The sequence below is a fragment of the Bubalus kerabau genome, chromosome 9 (assembly GCF_029407905.1).
Source record: "Bubalus kerabau isolate K-KA32 ecotype Philippines breed swamp buffalo chromosome 9, PCC_UOA_SB_1v2, whole genome shotgun sequence".
Taxonomy (NCBI): Eukaryota; Metazoa; Chordata; class Mammalia; order Artiodactyla; family Bovidae; genus Bubalus; species Bubalus kerabau.
In genome coordinates, this window is record NC_073632.1 from 65,423,163 (window position 1) to 65,446,868 (window position 23,706).

The 23,706-nt window shown below is 35.9% G+C and overlaps 1 protein-coding gene across 1 annotated transcript in view; it reads left to right on the top strand.

Moving 5' to 3' along the window:
* Window positions 1–20,891, top strand: part of LOC129659890 (craniofacial development protein 2-like) — a 112,861-nt gene extending 91,970 nt beyond the window's left edge. Inside the window, exons 3-4 of the mRNA XM_055591419.1 lie at window positions 19,346–19,431; window positions 20,731–20,891. Coding sequence (XP_055447394.1) covers window positions 19,346–19,431; window positions 20,731–20,891 — 247 coding nt within the window. The remainder of the gene's footprint in view (window positions 1–19,345; window positions 19,432–20,730) is intronic.
* The last annotated feature ends 2,815 nt before the right edge of the window (window positions 20,892–23,706 follow it).

The following is a 23,706-nucleotide window of genomic DNA, read 5'->3' on the forward strand; positions in this document are numbered from 1 at the left end:
GATCAAACTACTTCATCTGTATCAAATTACTCAGATATGCAGATGACACCACCCTTATGGCAGAAATAGGAACTAAAAAACCTCTTGATGAAGGTGAAAGATGAGAGTGAAAAGCCTGGCTTAAAATTCAACATTCAGAAAACTAAGATCATGGCATCCAGTCCCATCACTTCATGGCAAATATATGGGGAAACAATGGAAACAGTGACAGACTTTATTTTCTCAGGCTCCAAAATCTCTGCAGATGGTGATTGCAGCCACGAAATTAAAAGACATTTGCTCCTTGGAAGAAAAGTTATGACAAACATATACAATGTATTAAAAAGCAGAGACATCACTTTCATGATAAAGGTCCATATAGTCAAAGCTATGGTTTTTCCAGTAGTCATGCAGGGATGTTAGAGTTGGACCAAAAAAAGAATGAGCACCAAAGAATTGATGCTTTTGAACGGTGGTGTTGGAGAAGACTCTTGAGAGTCCCTTGGAGTGCAAGGAGATCTAACCAGTCAATCCTAAAGAAAATCAACCCTGAATATTCACTGTAGGACTGATAGACTGACACTGAATTTGAAGCTCCAATGCTTTGGTCACCTGATGTGAAGACCTGACTTATTAGGAAAAGACCATGATGCTGGGAAGGATTGAGGGAAGGAACAGAGGATGAGATAGTTGAATGGCCTCACTGACTGAATGGACACTGAATTTGAGCAAACTCAGGGAGATAGTGAAGGAGAGGAAAGCCTGGTGAGCTGCAGTCCATGGGGTCTCAAAGAGTCAGACTCAACTGAGCAACTGAACAACAACTTCACCCAAATTAATTTTGTCCATTTTCAATTCCTAACTTTTCTTATACCTTTATGAAACATGAGGCAATAACTGTGAATATATTGTCTATCTCAGGAGCATAAAACATGTAGTTAAATACACCAGCAATTCTGTGGCATCAGATGCTCCAAATAGAGAAACCACTTATATTAATTATGATGATTGACATATTTAATTCAAATTAGAGTATTATAGCAAAGCTTTTTGAAATTATTCTGTTGAAAGTGAATGTTGAAATATTTTTCCTAATATTTCTTTATATGGAATGATGCTCTGGGTGAAATCACTTAATTATTATATGTTTTTTTAATTTTATTTTATCATTTTCTTTCCTTCTTTATATGAAAACATATCTGTCTTACAACAAATTCTATGGTATTATGCAAATAAAGAAAACCAAAAGATTTTAATTTAAGAAAATTTTTGCCTCTCATTTGTTCCTAAAAAGAATAAAAAATAAACATACAGGAGTTGCTCAATTCCTCCATTTCATTTGTACTTTGAAGTTAAATATGCAGATGTAGTTTAAATAGCTTGAGCACAGTGTTGGGTTCTCTGTGAGAATTCTCTTCATGGTCAAGGATCTCCTTTCCTAGTAATTGCTTTTTCCTTTTTCTCTTGTCGGAGGTTTCTTTGGCTGTGGGAAATGTGAGACAGTATTGGAGGTATTTATCATGGGTACAGATAATGTGAACATTTCTGGAAGGAGAGATTTGAGAGGAGTGCTCATCACAATGTTCATTATATTACAATGTCCCATTTTATCTAAACTATTAAAATATTTGGTCTCAAATTAAGACTGTATCTCTAAAGAACAGATACTTTATTAAGACTGAATAAAATGTTATGTTATAAAAATATGTTATTTGTGCTTATCATAAATTGATATGGAATATCATGCTATTGTTTTAGAACTGGCAGATATGTTACTTGTTTTTTTCAGTATCAAAAATTGAATTGCTCATCCTTGTGTAAGATAGATAAATTGGTCCAGGATCATAAGTCCATCAATTTTGGTTGAGTTACATTGATCTCCTTGACAGCTACATGAATAGACCCTGAAAATACCGATTTCCTCTGCAGTGATACAGTTAAATATTATTCTTCCTCCCAATTCCTCCCTATTGTGTTCAGCAAAACTCACTATGCAAAAACAATGGTAAACTAGTTGTAATCTAAAAGAGTTTGATGGCAGAAGCCAGCACAATATTGTAAAGCAATTATCCTCCAATTAAAAATTTAAAAAAATAGAATTTTGGATAGTAAGCAGAATATATTTGTACTATTGTCAATGGAAATAAATGTGTAAGCAGTACGATTTACAGATGTGCATAAACAACAAAATGAGTTTTAATATCATCCAGGGGAAGCCTTTTAAGTGCCCTAAATCTGAGGAGCATATTGAATATTTTGTTTCTACAAAAAAATTCAATTGTATTCAATACTTCACCTTAATTATTTTCATGCTCAAGTATTTAGAGTTCAGGAAACTATTCCAAAACAAAGTATAGCAACAGATTTCAAACAATTATGTTACACTTATTGAGCAATCAGCAAGTGTGAGATATAAAAGAACATAACCAAATTAGACACAGCCTGGAAAACACAAGGTAATACACTTGGGGAAAACTAATCTCAAGAAAGAGCTCAAATGGGGCTTGAATCTGGAGATACATGATGATATAGATGAAGCAGTGAAAATAGTAGATACCAAATTTGATACAAACATGATGCACGGTGACAATAAAGGCAGTGCAATTTGGAGCTACAAAAGGCAGGCACATCCTACCAAGATTTAAAGATAATAGCTTTCTGTACACAGCGTCTGAAGTGTTGACCTGAATTAGGTCTCAGCCAACAACCGAGACAAATATGGAATAAGTGTGTAGAATCCAAGAGGTATAGAACAATAATTTAGGGCTTGATCTAGCAACGGGCCATGTGGCTGTGACTGGGCCTTAATCACATGACACTCATTAAAGGTTCACTTTTTTTTCCCCTTTCAAATATCGGATTCTCTTCCACTAAGTATGTTTTACCTATTCATGGTGAAATTTGATCATAGCCCTCCCTGATAACTTTGAATTATTGTGAACATCCAGATATTCAATTCCCCTGTATGCCTAAGAGAGACTTGAATACTTTCTTAAGTAGTTAGTTTAGTATATATAGTTTAGTAAATTATAAAATATAAATATAATATATATTTATATTATATAAAATATATTTATATAGTATATAAATAAAAATATATTGTTTAGTAAATTAAATTTTGCTGCCTATTTTGTTTATATTTTTTGACCTAGGATTATCACACTGAGGATTTTATAGTAGGGAATTAATTTAACAGTAGCAAAAAGCTTTATCTGGAATATGTTCACTGCAGTATTATCTGAAATTGCAAAAATAAATTGGAAACAATTTGAAAAACAAATGATATAAAGAAAAGCTTAGTAAATTTATGGTACAACAATATGAAAACAGATTGAAAATTTGAAGGCATATGTTCATTTAAAGTGGAAAAAATATGTGATGCGGAAGTGTTGTAGATATTTGTAGATGCCTTCTTTAGACTTTTATTTTTGTATTGCTAGTTTGCTTTTTTGGAAATATACCTGATGTGTTCCATTATTAAATTAATATATGCTAATTTTAGAAATGGAAAATAAAAGAATACATGAAAAAATAATACATAAAATCAACTCCTTACTCAGAGAAAGAGGTGTTTACCTTCATGTATAGTAAATGCATTCTTATGTGAAATATGATTTTAATGACTTTGTATACTGCTTTGCAACCAGCTTATCATTTAGTATTTTAAGGTTGTACTGGTCAGAAAATTTTGTATGAATGTTTGAATTTAAATGGCTTTGAACCCTCCATCAAAATTCAAAATATCATGATATACACAATTAATCCCTAAATAGTTTGTTTCTAATGTCTAGATAAAGAAATATTGCTACGTGAAATGCTCTTTCACATAAGGTTATTTTCATATCTCTGATTAGTTTTATAGGAGAAAACCCTGGAAACTGCAATATTTGATAAAAGGTTATCCTTTTTTATATGTGTGTGTTAGTTATTCAGTCATGTTGGACTCTTTGAGACCCAATAGACTATAACCCTCCAGGCTCCTCTGTCCATGGGATGTTCCAGGCAAGAATACTTGATAGCCATTCCCTTCTTTGGAGTTCCCAGTTGGCTCAAGTGGTAAAGAATCTGCCTGCAATGCAGGAGACCTGGGTTAGGTTCCTGGGTTGGGAAGATCCCCTGGAGGAGGGCATGGCAACCCACACCAGTGTTCTTGCCTGGAGAATCTCCATGGACAGAGGAGCCTGGTGGACTGCAGTCCATGGGGTCACAAAGAGTCAGACACGACTGAGCGACTAAGCACAGCACATTCCCTTCTCTAGAGGATCTTCCCAATCCAAGGGTCTAACCCAAGTCTCCTGCATTGCAGGCATATTCTTTACTATCTGAGCCACCAGGGAAAATCCCCTGGAGAAGGGAATGGCTACCCACTCCAGTATTCTTGCCTATAGAATTCCATGAAAGAAGAAGCCTGACAGTCTACAGCCCATGGGGTCACAAAGAGTTGGATATGACTGAGTGACTTACATTTTATTTCCTTTTTAAAGCTTTTTTAATAGATATTATCCAATTGTTTCCAGAAAATTAGCATCGATTTCTGTTCCTTTAAGTGAAATTATAAAATATTTTCTCATTTCTAACTACATATATTGTCCTAAAAAAATTAAGTTGATAGCTAGAAAATTGTATTCCATTGAATGTTTTTCCTTTTTTAAATTTAAATGGTATATGATATGCTTATAACTCCATGGGTTTTATAAAGTGAATACACCTGTGTAACCTCTATGGACATCAAGAGTTAGAATATTGCTAGCATCCCGATGTCTCTTGCTGCCATTTCCTAGTTACTCCCCTGAAAGCTAATGGTTATTCTGACTTCTAACTCCATTAGTCTCCACTGCTGTTGAATCAAAAGTCATATAAGATGAAATCATACAGTGTGTTTTCATTGGTGTCTGGCTTATTTCACCTAGCATTATAATTAAGAAATTCATCCACATTGTTACATGTAGTCATAGAGAATTGCTTTGCATTAAAATACACAGTTTATCTGTTATTGGACATTTGTGTTGTTTCTAGATTCTGTCTATAAAGAATTGTGATTCTGTGAGTGCTCTCATATATTTGTCATTTGATGAACATATGTATACATTTCTACTAGTATATATTTAGAGTAGGATTGCTGGGTGATGGTTTACATGTATATTCAGATAAACTAAATAATGCCAAACAGTTTCTCAAAGAGCTATAAGCAGTATATGAGGATTCCACATGTTCTATATCTTTGTCATCACCTAATATTGTTATTACATTCAATATAAACATTCTGGCACACATGTGATGTGGCATCTCCTTGTGTTTTTTAATGTAGCTATCCCATAATTAATGAAAGTGAGCTACATTTCAATGTATTTATTGGACACTTGGATATTCTTTTGTATGAACCATCTGTTCAAACACATTTCTCTACTGGATTACCTATCTTTTAAAATTGATTTATAGGAACATATTAAATGCTCTAGATATGAATCAGGTGAGTTATGTTTTGCAAATATCTGTCACTTTTTATGACTTGCTTTTTTTTTTTTTTTGATCCCTCTTAAGAAACCTTAACCTACTTCAGTACATAAATATATTCATTATGTTTTCTTCAAAAAATCATGGTAGTTTTAAATGTAGTTTATATATAATTTGTTAGATTTAATTTATATGTAACTTATTTTTTTTGTACTGTATGGAGTAGCTTAAGATTAATTTTTTTTTTTATATAAGGGAGGATATTGTGGGGATTAAAATGTTAAAGTTGGACTGGCATCATTTATATAAAGTTCCATTCATTTCTTACTGAATCACAGCTGCACTCAATAAAAAAAAAAAACAAAGAACAAAATGAAACTAAGGAGACTGTTTACATGGATCTTATTTTATTTTATCTTATTTTATCTTTTTCATTAGTCTATTTTATCTCCTTGCACTAGCACTCTACTGTCCTAATTAATATATCCTGGAAATCATTCTGAATGCCTAGGGCATAATTCTTCAAGTTTTGTTCTTTTTTCTTCACTATTGCCTTGGTAATTGTTGTCTCTATATATTTTAGGTGACTTTTAGAATCAGCTTATTATGACTTTTACTGTTTATGTTGAGAAATCAGCTCTGTTATTGTTGCTACTTTGGAGTTAATATGCTCTCTCAACACAGCCCCAATGCCTGAAGATCTTCATTTTTACTTTGGTTTTCAATTTTTTTTTCAAAAAAGATTTGCATTTATTTGATTACTAGAAAAGCAAGCATTTTATAATTTCTATGATAATTTGCATACCCTTTAAGTTTTTGCTATGTAGGAATATTTTACGATGATTAAAATTTATCATAGATATAGCAATATGTTGGAAATTTCCCATTTGTGTTTAATTTGTGCTTAAGTTTTGCCTCAGAAAAATATATATTTGTAAAATAATTTATGCTTTCATATAAAGCCACTCAAACTCTATAGGAAAATGTAAAGGAAAGAAAAACAACAACAAAAAATTCCATAAACCCACCATCCAGAGATAATTATCATTAACATTATATGAACATTATTCCAAGCATCCCTTTGTATATAAAAACTTAAAGAACAAAATATAGAAAGAGGTCCTGGGGCTGGATAGTGTTATCCATTAATTCCTACTGAGAGATAAAACCAAAGACTCTGCATACGTGACTGAGCATCTGTGCAGGGCTTTTGAATTTTCAAATTACTTTCAGAGCAGCCATTCTATTTACATTTTACTATGACATGCAGAATATGTGGCAGCCTCAGTACTGTCATAAAAACAGAGATGATGAAACAGACATGAGAACTTGGTGGCTGGCCTATGGTCCTGCAGCAAGGCAAAGGGCTGATCTGGGATCAGACAGTATTCTGATTGATGGATCACGCTCCCACATGGAACGTGTCTTTAGAATATGAAGAGTAGCAGACTCTGCCACCCCATAATATTTTAACTTACTAATTATTTGGAGCTATAGGCTCTTGAAAAATAATAAATGAGGGAAAAGGCCTTTTCTGAACTCTATTTATTGGCCTGAAGACAGATCCTCTAAAAAGAACTGGTTGTCTTTATTCCCCTCTTTGGGAGTTGTATCAACAGAGTCTGATCAGAGAAGAGGAGATTACAAGTTGACATCACATCTAGACAAACTTCATTACAAACTGTCCTACCTTCTACCTTCTAAGGGCCCCTTCATCTTTCTTAAAAATCATTGATTTTCCTAAAAAGCATGCAGTCACCCCAATATTTCCTCTTAAACTGGTACTTAATCCTGAATTCTAAGTCCCTCAAAGATTTATTCATTTTTCCCTATCTCCCATGTACAGATCAGGGTATTTGTTAATAAAGTTCTGTTTGTTTTCCTCTTGTTGAGGATGGGATGGTTGGATGGTATCACCAACTCAGTGGACATGGGTTTGGGTAAACTCGGGGAGTTGGTGATGGACAGGGAGGCCTGTTGTGCTGCGGTTCACGGGATTGCAAAGAGTTGGACACGACTGAGCAACTGAACTGAACTGAACTGAATATCCTTAATTATGGTGGTCTCAGCTAAGAACTCAGTAGAATTAAGGGAAATGTACAGGGTTCTTCTTCCTGTACATTACCTATTCTACCTGGGTCACTAACTGAGATGTCAGCATTCACTTTGCCGGCAATTACTTTTACAAAATTAAAATAAAAACTAGACATCTGCATATTTAACCACTTTATTTGTATTTATATTTTGTTTGTTTCATTTATTAAGTTTAGAGGGGGAAAGCAAAGCTGATAGTTTTCTCTTCACTTTGAGCTTCCAAACAAAAGGAAAACACACTCTGGACACATATGTGTGTACTTGTGTGTGTTTAGTCACTAAGTTGAGTCTAACACTTTTGCAACCCTATGGACTGTAGTCCACCAGGCTCTTCTGTCCATGGAATTTTCCAAGCAAGAATACTGGGGTGAGTTGCCATTTGTTTCTTCAGGGGATCTTCCTGACCCAGGGACTGAACCCATGTTTCCTGATTGCACGTGGATTCTTTACCGCTAATGCTACCAAGGAAGCCCCCAACACGTGCATATTTCCTTAATATCCATGTTAAAGAATGAAATGTAAATTGTAAAAAGAAAGGAGTGGTTTCTAGTTGCCAACATTAACATAAATGAGTTTTTTTTTTTGTTCCCGAGTCACTAGGCAACTTTAAGCATCACTGATTTCAGAATTATTTTTGTTATTTCATTTCAAATCTGGAGATGCCTAGTGGATATATGAATCTTAAGTGTTCGGAATAATTTTAATATTTAAAGGAAAAATGGGTATAATAGAAAATTAAGCTAAAACTTGAAAACTTAAGGAACTGAAATCATTCTGACTCATGTCTATATTAAGAAGCACTGAGGTTATTTTTCTTGAGTTTTGGCCTTTCCCCCTTCACACTTATTTAAAAAACACTTGGGAGTAAGGTATCTGTAAATATAAATTGGGATGCTCCAGTGTCATTTTTGTGACACACATTTTAAATTGGTGTACTGTGCATTTAAACACAAGAAACTGTGGACTTTTCTTCCCTGAGGTAAGCAGATGGTGCCAGAAACACTAAGAGTGCTTTGGAAATAAATAATTGTTGAAAGTATCAAATTTTATATTGTAAAGCAACCATATTTATACCATTTTGAATTTAAGTGATTGCAGTTTTAGTGCTTTCTATTTTTCTTCTTGTGTTAATTAAGATTTTTGTAAAATCATTATGGTAAAAGGAAGCCTTTATAACAGATTACTTTTATATTTAAGTTGGGAGTTTTATAGGTTATAGCAGCCTGAAATTTAGGAGACTAAAAAGATGATCTTTTAAAATAATCTTCCTCCTTAGGGACTGCCCCAGAGCTTGTAGCAGAATCTGAGTGTTGGTAGAACATAGATAATATTCATTTAAATCTACCCCTGAAGGAAAGACCCAATTTTGAGCAGAGGTATGAGGAACACATTTGAGGCCCAATGGAACAGAGAAGTGAGTACTGGCAAGTAAAACACACACACACACACACACACACACACACACACACACACAAAACCTAGTGCTCCCAGCCCCTACCCCAAATACAAAGCAAAATGTCAAAATATGAAGGGATGTCAGAATACAGAATGAACTTCATCCAATGAAGATATGGTTGAGGCAACTTCAACAAAAAAGCTGGCAGTAAGCATTAATAATGTTTAGTTGAGAATCTAAGACTAAAATAAACATTGGTATGGGGATGGGAGAGTAATATGTAATTTGTTGTATAAAGTGTTAGTCACTCAGTTGTGTCTGACTCTTTGTGACCCCATGGACTGTAGCCCACCAGGCTTCTCTGTCTGTGGAATTCTCCATGCAAGAATACTGGATTGAGTTGCCGTTTCCTTCTCCAGGGGATCTTCCCGACCCAGGGACTGAACCCAGGTCTACCGCAATGCAGGCAGACTCTTTACCCACTGAGCCACCAGGGAAGACCATTAGTTGTATAATCTAAGAAAAATATTGCAATTAAAAAAAAAAAAGGAAGAGGAGAGAGAAGAAATGGAAAGCAGAATTAACTATATTGTCTCTGAGATAAAAGATGAAAATTAAAGGAAATAGTTTAAAGTTGAGAAAAGAAGTAGAAGCCTAAGTAAAGAGGTCAACAAGCTCTATGTAATGACATTATATAAAGGTAACATTAAAATCAAAATATTAACTTTCTTAAAATCAAAAGAAATGCAAAGAAAACTAAAGGCATTTATCAAAAAGAAAAAAGAAACAAAAAAACAGAGAAAATAAGCCCATAGTCAGAGAACCAAAGTAAATATTGTGTGAAAGAGCAAAATAAAACTTGAGGCTGAGCATATGCATTATATAAATAAATAAATGGGAGAGAATAATAGCAAATGAAGCAACTGACAAACAACTAATCTCAAAAATATACAAGCGACTCCTATAGCTCAACTCCAGAAAAATAAACGACCCAATCAAAAAATGGGCCAAAGAACTAAATAGACATTTCTCCAAAGAAGACACACAGATGGCTAACAAACACATGAAAAGATGCTCAACATCACTCATTATCAGAGAAATGCAAATCAAAACCACTATGAGGTACCATTTCACACCAGTCAGGATGGCTGCGATCCAAAAGTCTACAAGCAATAAATGCTGGAGAGCGTGTGGAGAAAAGGGAACCCTCTTACACTGTTGGTGGGAATGCAAACTAGTACAGCCACTATGGAGAACAGTGTGGAGATTCCTTAAAAAACTGGAAATAGACCTGCCTTATGATCCAGCAATCCCACTGCTGGGCATACACACTGAGGAAACCAGAAGGGAAAGAGACACGTGTACCCCAATGTTCATCGCAGCACTGTTTATAATAGCCAGGACATGGAAGCAACCTAGATGTCCATCAGCAGATGAATGGATAAGAAAGCAGTGGTACATATACACAATGGAGTATTATTCAGCCATTAAAAAGAATACATTTGAATCAGTTCTAATGAGGTGGATGAAACTGGAGCCTATTATACAGAGTGAAGTAAACCAGAAAGAAAAACATCAATACAGTATACTAACGCATATATATGGAATTAAGAAAGATGGAAACAATAACCCTGTGTACGAGACAACAAAAGAGACACTGATGTATAGAACAGCCTTATGGACTCTGTTGGAGAGGGAGAGGTTGGGAAGATTTGGGAGAATGGCATTTAAACATGTAAAATATCATGTATGAAACGAGTTGCCAGTCCAGGTTCGATGCACGATATTGGATGCTTGGGGCTGGTACACTGGGACGACCCAGAGGGATGGTATGGGGAGGGAGGAGGGAGGAGGGTTCAGGATGGGGAACACATGTATACCTGTGGTGGATTCATTTTGATATTAGGCAAAACTAATACAATTTTGTAAAGTTTAAAAAAATAAATATAAATAAATAAATGATTTAACTGGCTTAAAACACCTAATAAGTAAAGGATTTCAGATTGGGTCAAAAAGCAGAACACAGCTGTATGATTTATACCATAAATACATCTAACAGTGATTTCGAAAGCCTAGAAATGAATCAATGAGTCGAAGTGAACTCACAATGAGATGAAATGAAACCAAGGCTTGTGATCTTCACATCTGACATAGCAGAATGCAGCACTAAGAGCAATAAAAAAGATAAAGGATTATTTATAATGTGAAAAAAGCTTCATTTCAACATGAAGATGTAAGACTTATCCATGCAACAAATAACATAGATTTTTGGTGTCACATTAATAATAATGAAACCAAAGGAGAGACAAGGAAAAATGGAAACAAACTAAGACAGAATTTTGAAATACCTCTCTCAATCTAAGTTAAAAGTGAAAGTCACTCAGTAGTGTCTGACTCTTTGTGACCCCATAGACTAGTCCATGGAATTCTCCAGGCCAGAATACTGGAGTGGGTAGCCCATCCCTTCTCCAGGGTATCTTCCCAACCCAGGGATAGAACCCAGGTCTCCCACATTGCAGGCGGATTCTTTACCAGCTGATCCACCAGGGAAGCCCAATCTAAGGTAAAACAAGTGTGTGAACGTGATGGGGCATATGGGAGAACTAGTAGCATAATGACCTAAATAACACAATGAGTGAGAAAGATTTTTATGAGCACATATATACTACTACTATTGGAGAACACACATCTTTCAAGTTTTCATGAAGTATTTGTGAAAATCAATCTTATTTAATGTTCTATATACCTACATCTATGTCATAACAAAAAGAATACTTCAATAAGGTCTACAGTACAGAAGTCATACAAGCAACATTAATTGCAATTCAAACTAGAAATTAACAACAAAATTTAAAAAAGATATTTTCATCTGACAATTTAAAAAAAACTAGTATCTGTTAAACATTGGTAGGTCAAGGAAGAATACAAGTCAAACTTCCAAAATTGCTTGAAAATAATTGTCATGCACTCATTTACATGTGCACTCCTTCATGGAACAGCTAGAGCAATGCTCACAGGAAAATGTATAGAATTTTAAGTAATTAATAAAGACATAAGACTTAAATAAACAGATTAAATATAACAAATTAAATATAACTCAAAAAGATAGGAAAAAAGCCAAGTAAGTAGGAGTCAGGATTTAAAGTCTGAGATTAAACAGGTCGAAAACAGAAAAAATTAAATAAATTAAAAAGCTGAGTTTTAGAAAAACAAGCAAAATAAGAAAACCACTGATTAAAGTAATTGGTAAGAAATAAGAGGAGAAATACACAAACCAAAAAAAAAAAAAAAAAGAGAGAGAAATAAAGGGAGATAGTGACCTTTGAAACACAGCAAGTGAAAAAATCACAAAATCAAATTTATACTTTTAGGAAAATAAGTTTAAAAAACTGAAGGAAATGGATGCCTCTTCTATAATATTAAACAATCATAGCTGACTCTAAAACATTAAATAAATAAAATTCTGTGAGTTTTGGGAGAGATTCCAAAAAGAGAATTAGGATACGTTTACCAATGAACATCTATCAGTTCAGTTCAATTCAATTCAGTCGTTCAGTCGTGTCTGACTCTTCGCGACCCCATGAATCGCAGCACGCCAGGCCTCCCTGTCCATCACCAACTCCCGGAGTTCCCTCAAACTCACGTCCATCGAGTCAGTGATCCCATCCAGCCATCTCATCCTCTGTCGTCCCCTTCTCCTCCTGCCCCCAATCCCTCCCAGCATCAGAGTCTTTTCCAATGAGTCAACTCTTCACATGAGGTGGCCAAAGGACTGGAGTTTAGGCTTCAGTACCATTCCTTCCAAAGAAATCCCAGGGCTGATCTCCTTCAGAATGGACTGGTTGGATCTCCTTGCAGTCCAAGAGACTCTCAAGAGTCTTCTCCAACACCACAGTTCAAAAGCATCAATTCTTCAGCGCTCAGCTTTCTTCACAGTCCAACTCTCACATCCATACATGACCATAGGAAAAAACATAGCCTTGACTAGACGAACCTTTGTTGGCAAAGTAATGTCTCTGCTTTTGAATATGCTATCTAGGTTGGTCATAACTTTCCTTCCAAGGAGTAAGCATCTTTTAATTTCATGGCTGCAGTCACCATCTGCAGTGATTTTGGAGCCCAGAAAAATAAAGTCTGACACTGTTTCCACTGTTTCCCCATCTATTTCCCATGGAGTGATGGGACCAGGTGCCATGATCTTTGTTTTCTGAATGTTGAGCTTTAAGCCAACTTTTCCACTCTCCACTTTCACTTTCATCAAGAGGCTTTTTAGTTCCTTTTCACTTTCTGCCCTAAGGGTGGTGTCATCTGCATATCTGAGGTTATTGATATTTCTCCCAGCAATCTTGATTCCAGCTTGTGTGTCTTCCAGTCCAGCATTTCTCATGATGTACTCTGCATAGAAGTTAAATAAGCAGAGTGATAATATACAGCCTTGACGTACTCCTTTTCCTATTTGGAACCAGTCTGTTGTTCCATGTCCAGTTCTAACTGTTGCTTCCTGACCTGCATTTAGATTTCTCAATAGGCAGGTCAGGTGTTCTGGTATTCCCATCTCTTTCAGAATTTTCCACAGTTTATTGTGATCCACACAGTCGAAGTCTTTGGCATAGTCAATAAAGGCAGAAATAGATGTTTTTCTGGAACTCTCTTGCTTTTTCCATGATCCAGCGGATGTTGGCAATTTGATCTCTGGTTCCTCTGCCTTTTCTGAAACCAGCTTGAACATCAGGAAGTTCACGGTTCACATTTTGCTGAAGCCTGGCTTGGAGAATTTTGAACATTACTTTACCAGCGTGTGAGATGAGTACAATTATGTGGTAGTTAGAGCATTCTTTGGCATTGCCGTTCTTTGAGATTGGAATGAAAACTGACCTTTTCCAGTCCTGTGGCCACTACTGAGTTTTCCAAATTTGCTGGCATATTGAGTGCAGCACTTTCACAGCATCATCTTTCAGGATTTGAAATAGCTCAACTGGAATTAGCTTTGTTCATAGTGATGCTTTCTAAGGCCCACTTGACTTCACATTCCAGGATGTCTGGCTCTAGGTCAGTGATCACACCATTGTGATTATCTGGGTCGTGAAGATCTTTTTTGTACAGTTCTTCTGTGTATTCTTGCCACCTCTTCTTAATATCTTCTGCTTCTGTTAGGTCCATACCATTTCTGTCCTTTATCAAGCCCATCTTTGCATGAAATATCCCCTTGGTATCTCTAATTTTCTTGAAGAGATCTCTAGTCTTTCCCATTCTGTTGTTTTCCTCTATTTCTTTGCATTGATCGCTGAGGAAGGCTTTCTTATCTCTTCTTGCTATTCTTTGGAACTCTGCATTCAGATGCGTATCACAGTAATCCAAGTCTATGCCCCAACCAATAATGCTGAAGAAGCTGAAGTTGAATGGTTCTATGAGGACCTACAAGACCTTTTAGAACTAACACCCAAAAAAGATGTCCTTTTCATTATAGGGGACTGGAATGCAAAAGTAGGAAGTCAAGAAACACCTGGACTTACAGGCAAATTTGGCCTTGGAATATGGAATGAAGCAGGGCAAAGGCTAATAGAGTTTTGCCAAGAAAATGCACTGGTCATAGCAAACACCCTCTTCCAACAACACAAGAGAAGACTCTACACATGGACATCACCAGATAGTCAACACCAAAATCAGATTGATTATATTCTTTGCAGCCAAAGATTGAGAAGCTCTATACAGTCAACAAAAACAAGACCAGAAGCTGACTAATTGAAGAAAGTAGGGAAAACCACTAGACCATTCAGGTATGACCTAAATCAAATCCCTTATGATTATACAGTGGAAGTGAGAAATAGATTTAAGGGCCTAGATCTGATAGATAGAGTGCCTGATGAACTATGGAATGAGGTTCGTGCATTGTACAGGAGACAGGAATCAAGACCATCCCCATGGAAAAGAAATGAACATCTATGCTTGATGCCAAATAGTCACTTCTGTACTTTTTAGTTATGCAAGTTGTTATATTCCATTTCCAGGTTGAACGAATTTGAACTTTCTTTCAATGCAACTTAGAGTTTAGACAGACATGAAGGCTTATTTTGGAAAATATAGGATTTTATTTGCATATGTTATCTTCATGTATCCTGTTTACATATAGAAAACAATGATTATCATGAAAATTTACTGTCATAGTGAACTAAATGCTTGAATGAGGAATGTTAAAGTATGTATGTATATACACAGACATGTATAAGACAGTTCTGGGACATTGTATTTTTGCATCCAGCTTTTCACAGGGAGAGATTTTCACCAGTACCATGCAATTCCTGGCAATTTAAACCTACCCCTTCTCTGAATAGCTCAAAATGTTTGAAAATATTTCATAAGAGACATATAAAAGCAGCTAATAGCATAAAAGACATCTGCAGACATGTGGTCAATACCTGTAGATTTTTTAGAAGATATATTTCCCCAAGGTATGCCTTGTGATTTTCGTGTCATATCAAAAACCAACTCTAGATCCAATTGCTATTTCTATAGAAGTGCCTGGACAGCTAACACTAAGTTAGTCCAGGGATCCTGCTAAGGAAATAGAGTTTGAAGTTTCAGCAATAAATGTTGTAACATATGTGATTGCTTGAGCAGGGAGAAACCAGCTGTGTACCTCAGAGCAGTTCACACTAATCGGTCTGGGTAGGGGTATGAACAAAATGCGATAAAAATGCTCAGACACTTGCTTCTTGCCACCTCCACCCTAACTCTTCAAGATAGAATTAAATAATGGGTAGTAAACAAAACGCCCCTCTCCACTCCAGGCCCTCTACCCCACCCCCTGGCCCCCGCCTTCCTTCTCATGTCTTAAAATCAATTAATTTATTTAGGCAATGGAGCTGTTTTTGCTTCATTTCCCTCTCAATGAATGCTTTGCCTGCAATACTCCAGGCAATTCCTGCCCTGAATTCCTCCTGAGAATACAGCTCAGGCTGAGAAATGCTGCATTGTCGGCATGTTCAGTAATATGGAAAAATACATACCAGAGTCAGACAGCATCACTGGATCAATATGTAATATGAATTTAAATTGCAGAAGATACTGGACTTTAATCTGAAGCTGCCTTTCATAAATACAAAATAGAATAGTGCAAGTAAAACTCAAAATACTATTGATAGCTTTTTTGTTGTTGTTGTTACAGGGTAGTGGTGTCATTAAGGGCATTATCTAATGAACATTGTACCCATAATAGAAAGGAATGAACGAAAAACTGAAGAAGGAAGGAAGGAAGGTTAGTAGCAGGATTAAAGAAGAAAATGAGGTGGAAAGAAAAGAATGTTCTAGTTCTTGAGTTTCCTCTCTCCCTCCCTCTGCGCCCCTCCCCCCTTCCTTTGTCTCTTGCTTGCTTCTTTCCAATGCAAAGGATATAATAGTAGTATCCACATTCTAGAAATTATTATGATGCTTATATGGGTATATATTTAGTACAGGACTTCCCTGGTGGCTCAGGTGGTGAAGAATCTAACTGCAGTGCAGGAAACCCAGGTTCGATCCCTGGATCAGGAAGATCCCTTGGAGAAGGAATGGCTACCCACTGGAGAATTCTTGCCTGGAGAAACCCACAGACAGAGGAACCTGGCAGGCTACAGTCCATGGGGCTGCAAAGAGTTGAACACGACTAACACAACTGAGGGCACATCCATTTAGTACAGTACATGGCACATGTTAAATATTTGGAAAATGTCATTGTTTCCATCATAATATCCTCATCTCTAAAAGTGTGATTACAAAAAGCCTTTAGGCAAATCTTTCTCTAAGCTCATGATTCTTTGTTTACCATATCCTTCCTTCCTTCCTTTCTTTCCCTCTTATCTGCCCTAGGTTGCTTCAGTTCTTCAGCTTTGGAGTTTATTCTTTCTTTAGCTGAAAAATAAACTAAGTGAAGTGGTTGAACAATCTCACTTTACATTTAAAACAAGATTATTTTAAATTTAAAATTAAATTATTTAGAAAATAAAAGCACATAAATTAGAACACGTTATTTTGTGGCAACAGAATTTTACTGAGTTGTTTAGTTTCTATAATATATGATTTTCATAATATTATCTGCTGAAAGTTTAAGAGTAAAATCATCACTTAACTTGTAAAATTTAAGACTGTAATGAAATTCCCTATCAAATTATCCTTATTATTTGGGTAGGGCCAAATTGTCTTTAAAGATCCTGGAACTCATAATCCAAGGGAGATCTGAATAATGGGGAACGCATGTATACCTGTGGCGGATTCATTTTGATATTTGGCAAAACTAATACAATTATGTAAAGTTTAAAAATAAAATAAAATTTTAAAAAAATAAATAACAACAACAACAAAAAGAAACATTCAAATTCAAATATAGGCACTCTATGCTTTTTAGAAAGAGTTTTTTTGTTTTGTTTTGTTTTTTTACTTAAATGTGATTCTGTGAATCCTGAAGTGAGTTTTGATGACAGCAAGACTTCCTTTTGAAGAAGAAGAAGATTCCCTGGTTTACTTTTAAAGAACAAATGGTATCAATGTGAATACAGCTACAAAAATCATTCAATTTTATTCCTCATGTTACTGCAACCAGTTTGAGGATAAGACATAAATTAGTGACATACAGTTCCTTTGCAGTTGACTGGCTGAAAGATGATAGTTGTATTTGTGATTTAATCTATGAAGAATAAGGTGCATTTTGCAAAGACATAAAAGATTATTTACTATTCAGATAACACACTCAGTAATGCATTTTTGCGGTTTCCCAGTAAATTGATAAATTGCTCATGTCAGATTTACAACATTGTTAATGTCAAATATTTGAGTATTTGATGTTGTAGAATTCTCTACCATCCTTTGACTGTCTTAGAGACTTCTATTTGAAACTATTACACTTCAAATAAGTGACGTTCCCCCGCATGGTGAAGAGCAACAGAGTATTAACCTGATTAAACATTTATAAGCACTTGACTGTTTTCTTACTCTATAGAGTCATCTTCCCTGAGCAACCAAGCTGTAACAACTACTTTGTGCAGAAAAATTCTATGATGTTTCTAATAGAGTATATTCCTATACTTGAAAATGTCATTATTACCCATCCATCAACCCTAGTGAAGTTATGAAACTTCATTTCACTAGAGGCCCTGACATTACATTGCTCACTGTTTGTTCTGCTTGTCAGCACTTTATGTCACTAATGGACAGGCAGTCGAATCCAAAATCTCAATTTTTTTCTTAATGGAGATATTTTTTTCCCATTCAATCATCTGCTCATGTGGTTCATAATATGTCTGAGGGTACAGAGCCAGATCTAGGTAATAAGGTCGGTTGAGCTTGACTGAAGAATGGTATTGGCTGATGGAGCTGAGTTCTGTGACCCTGATAATGAATTTTTCTGATATATGTATGCTAGGCAGTTAATTAGAAAAAGAGTTTGGATATGTGATAGTGTATTTTAATTTCTTTTACTGTACACTAAGTAGTTATAAAAGCAGAATTATGGATTTATTTTGTGTAAAGAATGTGGATACAATTGAAGGAGAGTAATTTTATTAATTCAAGTAAATGGATATTTAGAAAGATAAAAATCTCTGAAACTCCTGCTATAAATACAAGTGATATACAATAAAGTCTTTCTTAAATATTTTTCAACATTTGAAGTATTTTATGGCAAAGTAACATTTGCATTATAATTTAAGAAATTGGGAGTGAGTATGGTATACACACACACACACACACACACTCATGAGGCTTTCCAGCTGAGTATCTGAATATTATTTTGATTTTAAAAAACTAAAATTCCGCATCCATTCATATTTTCATTTAAGATTAGTTCTCAAGTGTTTTCTTTTTTTATTTTCAGTTAAGAGATAGGATAGGATTTGAATTTGGGAATTAAATTTGAAAAGCCTAGAAGGAATCAGGTTTTAAAATGATATATTAACCATCGATAGCAATGACGGTTGTCTCTTAGGTTTCGGGATAATGGGTGATTAATTGTTGCTTTTTACATTTATGTATTTCTAGTTATCGGCAATGAACATGAATTACTTGGAATACTAGAAAGAAAACATTAAATGTCATTAAAAATAAAATACATACTATATTAATTAACAGTGACTTAAGTATTAATATATTTTTCCAAAAGTCTGTATTTTAAAGGGAAAAATAAAGTTTCTATAGGACATGGTGGTAGAAGTAATATGAAAAAAATGCCTCATAAAGGTAAAAGGATTTAACTTCATATTGTATTTTAATGCTTTATATTTGTATATGTATCTATGTGAAAGATAGATATAAGACAATTTTTGTGTGTGTGAAATTATAGTTGGCATCACTATGTTGTCTTGTCCAACACACCCTACTCCTGGATACAGGAATTGGCCTCAATTTTTTAAGCTTTTTAAGAACATTAAATCTGGATTATCTCTCTCTTTATAGGCATCTTTTCTTTCTGTATGTGCTTTTTGGGAAAGAGAAGAAACTGTTGAAGATGGTGAGGATGGTGGAGATGGCTGTTGCAGATGGTGATGATAATGTTATTGAGCACCTTACATATCTGTATTCTAAATATATTAGAATTAATATATTAGAATTAATATTCACTTAATCCTCACTCAAACTTTAAGAAATAGGAGATATTATTATACATCATTTTTTAATGAGGACATTAAAGCATACAGGGATTAGATAAGTTATTTTCTTTTCAAAGAATCTTAGCATCACCACAAAATGAATCTTCCCTAAACAGATTTTAGCCATATCTCATACACCTCATACATCTCTGATGCGTTCAGTTGCCTGCTTCCAAACTGAGATTTTCTCTTCTCTTTTCAAGGTCATCTGTCATTTGGCTTCATTCTGTATATTCATATTTTTCCTTTACAACTTTCTAGCATGCGTCTGGAGAAGGCGATGGCACCCCACTCCAGTACTCTTGCCTGGAAAATCCCATGGATGGAGGAGCCTGGCAGGCTGCAGTCCATTTGGTCGCGAAGAGTCGGACTCGACTGAGCAACTTCCCTTTCACTTTTCATTTTCATGCATTGGAGAAGGAAATGGCAACCCACTCCAGTGTTCTTGCCTTGAAAATCCCAGGGATGGGGGAGCCTGGTGGGCTGCCGTCTATGGGGTCGCACAGAGTCAGACACGACTGAAGTGACTTAGCAGCAGCAGCAGTAGCAGCATGCATCCTCTGCCCTCAAGTACACTTTCCGTGTATTAAGTTGAAGTATGTACTATATGATTCTTTAGTTTCATGGTACATGCAGACACAGATACATACAAATTGGAAAGAAAAGCAGGTTGGGATGTTAGAAGAAAGCCTATTTGGAAAAATGATGTGAGACTTGTTTCTTGGAATTCAATGGGAGAGTTGACCTCCTTTCTCAGTGTGGTACACAGTCAGGTCACATGACATGTAGCTGGCCTCCCCTGCCATATGCACCACATGTACACACAGTCATTTACCCTAAGGCTCACACAGGATGGCTTGGTTGGGAGAAGTTCCAAAGTGATTCAGTCTTAATAAAAAGGAGTTCTCATTTACAAAAGCCTGTACCCTAGAACACATCAGGAAGACCATAACAGACTTTTATGGTAAGTTTTCTTGGGGAGTGGAGAACTCTTGTCCTGTTTCTCCGTCTTCCTTTAGAAATGGTCTAAAGCATTGAAGCTCAAAGGGAACTAGTCTCCACCATACTTTCAGAGACACCCAAGATAAATGTGCACATACAAGAAATATGCTGAGTAAAATGGAACTGTCTTCTTTTATCCACTTCTTATATGTTTTTTCTAAAGCTTGTGCTTTATGCTCTCTTATCCAGAATATCCCTGTTTACCTCGTTTTACATTTATGGAACTGAAAAGGGACAATAAAGATGTTTCCAGAATAAATAAGTTCTTCTTTAATGTGGTATCTCTATTGCTACAAAGAGAAAAAGCTCAAGTTATAAGTGGCCAGAAAGGTAGAGAAATAGGTGGATAATCAACAGAGATTATGTGTGCTTAATCGCTCAGTCATGTCTGACGCTTTGTGACCCCATGGACTGTAGTCCTCCAGGCTCAGGGATTCTCCAAGTAAGAATACTGGAGTGGGTTGCCCTTTCCTTGGCCGGGGGATCTTCCTGTCCCAGGGATCAAACCGAGGTCTCCTGCATTGCAGGCAGATTCTTTACCACCTGAGGGACCAGGGAAGTCCAATTGATAGAGATTAGATATTATTAAATGATTAGACTAGAACAACATGTCATATTTCATTTTGGCACACTCACCTCTGTTTACTTGGTTCAAGATACCCACCTCCTAATGACTGCTCTAAAGGAATGGGCTAAAAAGAGGCAGCTGTGCTTGTAAATGTAACTTTGTTTATCATACTCAGTGGTGATTTTTAAAGAAACTTTAAATGAAATTAAGAAATAAGAGGTTGGCTGCACAATCCGGTGAAGGTGTGAGCATGAAAGTAAATGAGAGGGGATCTTCTTTAAAGAGTTTTCTTGGTGGTGGTAGTGATGCTGCAACTCTCTGACTTTCCCATTTCTAAGAATCTTTCCTTTGTGTTACCAAATCCTGTAGTGCCAGAGTCTGGGTTGAGTTTGTAGGTCCTAGCTGACAGGACTATTTCAGCACAAAATGCTGTTTATATAGCTTTAAATCATCTAAGACCCTGTATGTAAGCTAGGGCACCTCACAGTGTCCACTGAGATTTTGCAGCAAAAGGATCACTATTAACCCATGCTTCACTTAAATCTCACTATGGGAGAGAGTGGCTGAACCAGGAATGAGCCAAAGAAAGGGAAAAATGGTTGCCAAAAGAAAGAAGCCAGGAAGTAAGTGACTACACCAGGAAAGAATTAAATACTGTGTTTTTTAAGAACATCTTAGAGGAACAGAATAACACTCTTAGCTAATCTTCCCTCATTTTTGCATGAGTGATGGGCAATGTTGGGAGAAATGACTAGAGATATTTTTCTTCTGAGAATGAAAATTGAGCTGAAGCTAATTTTCAAGCTTTCTCTGAAAATCTGACTTGGGTAGTCTGGTGAAAAGCTATGAGACTGTACCTTCTAATGACTCAACTAAATGACAACTCTCACTTGGTTCACGGTTCATGGGCTAAATTTACCACTTTGGTTCTTTTGAAGGAAATCAGAGAGAGTATTTCTGAATCAGATGGGCCAGAAATTGTACAATAATTAAGGCCCTGTGCACTGTGTGACTGAACTAGACCGACACCGTATTAGGGCAGTTGGCTGGATGCAAGGAGTGACATATTTTTATAATTCACTTTCATATGCTGAAATTGAGTCTGCTTGTTTCCATAATTTGTCAAAAAATTAATGTGATTGGAACTCAAAAATTAAATAATAAAAGGTGTTGAAAATGAGAGTTATGTAAGGGTGTGTAGTGAGTTGAACTGCGACCCTCAAAAAGATATTCTCACATCCTAACTCCTGGAATCTACAAACATTACCTTATGTGGAAAAAAGGGTCTTAGCAAACATAATTAAGGATATGGAGATGAGATCATCCTGGACTCTATGTGAGAGTCGCTCAGTTGTGTGCAACTCTTTGCGACCCCATGGACTATACAGTTCATGGAATTCTCCAGGCCAGAATACTGGAGTGGGTAGCCTATCCCTTCTCCAGTAGATTGTCCTGACCTAGGAATTGAACTGGGATTGCCTGCATTGCAGGCAGATTCTTTACCAACTGAGCCATCAGGGAAGCCCTTGGACTATATGGATGGACCCTAAATTCAATGATAAGTGTCCATATAAGAGACACACAAAAAAAAGGTCATGCACAGATGGAAGAAGACTAAGAGTGATGCAGCCAGAAGCCACAGGATGCCTGGAGACATGAGAAGCAGGAAGAGCAAGAGAGGATTCTTCCCGAGAGTCTTTAGCGGGAAAGAGATCCTGTAACACCTTGATTTAAGACTTTCAGCATCCATATTGCCAAGGCTATAAACTTCTGTTGTTTTAAGCCATCCAATCTGTGGTCATTTATTACATCAGCCCTAGGGAATTAATACAGGGTGATAAGGTGATGACAATTTATTTTCTCTGAAGTTTCAAAAGAGTCAATTGAGAGAAGCTTCAAGGCACATAAATACATGCACAATTGACAGTCTCCTAGGAAACACAGTATTGTTTAAATGCATGAAGTCTATACAAAATGCATTCACAATGACTGAGAGTTTAACATCTAGGCAGGTTCACATGGAGGCATCTCTAACACAATTTTGTGATAAGCGCCTCAAGGCTTGGACAGATAATGGCCTATAGTAAAATGGAGATGTTGAGAAAGTGAAAGAAGACTCTATATTTCCCTTTGTGAGTTGTTTGAATTGGAATGCATAGGTTTTGTCATATTTAGTACAATTTTTGTCACTTTTCTGTTATTTCTGTTGTGATTTCATCTTCGAAATTACCCAGTTGGGGAAGTGTGATTTGTTTTGTTTCTTGGCTAAATTTTTGTTGTCAATTTCCAAGTGTCTTCTATTATGGTTGGAGAATGTGTCCTATTAGTTGTTTTTGTTGTATTTGTTGAGCTGTCCATTAAGGCAAAATTATGATCAATTTTTTTTTTTTTTTTGGTATCCTCTAAAGGTACTTGAAAATAGCATGCTCTTTTTGTTGAGTGAATTCTATACTGCTGTTGCTTTGTTATTCAACTCTTCTGTATCCTAATTTTAGGAGGAGTTCCATTCCTTCACTTGGTTTCTGAGAGAAGTGTGTAAAATCTTCCCTTCTGAGGGTATACTTGCCAATTTCTTCTTGTGCTAGTATCAAACTTTT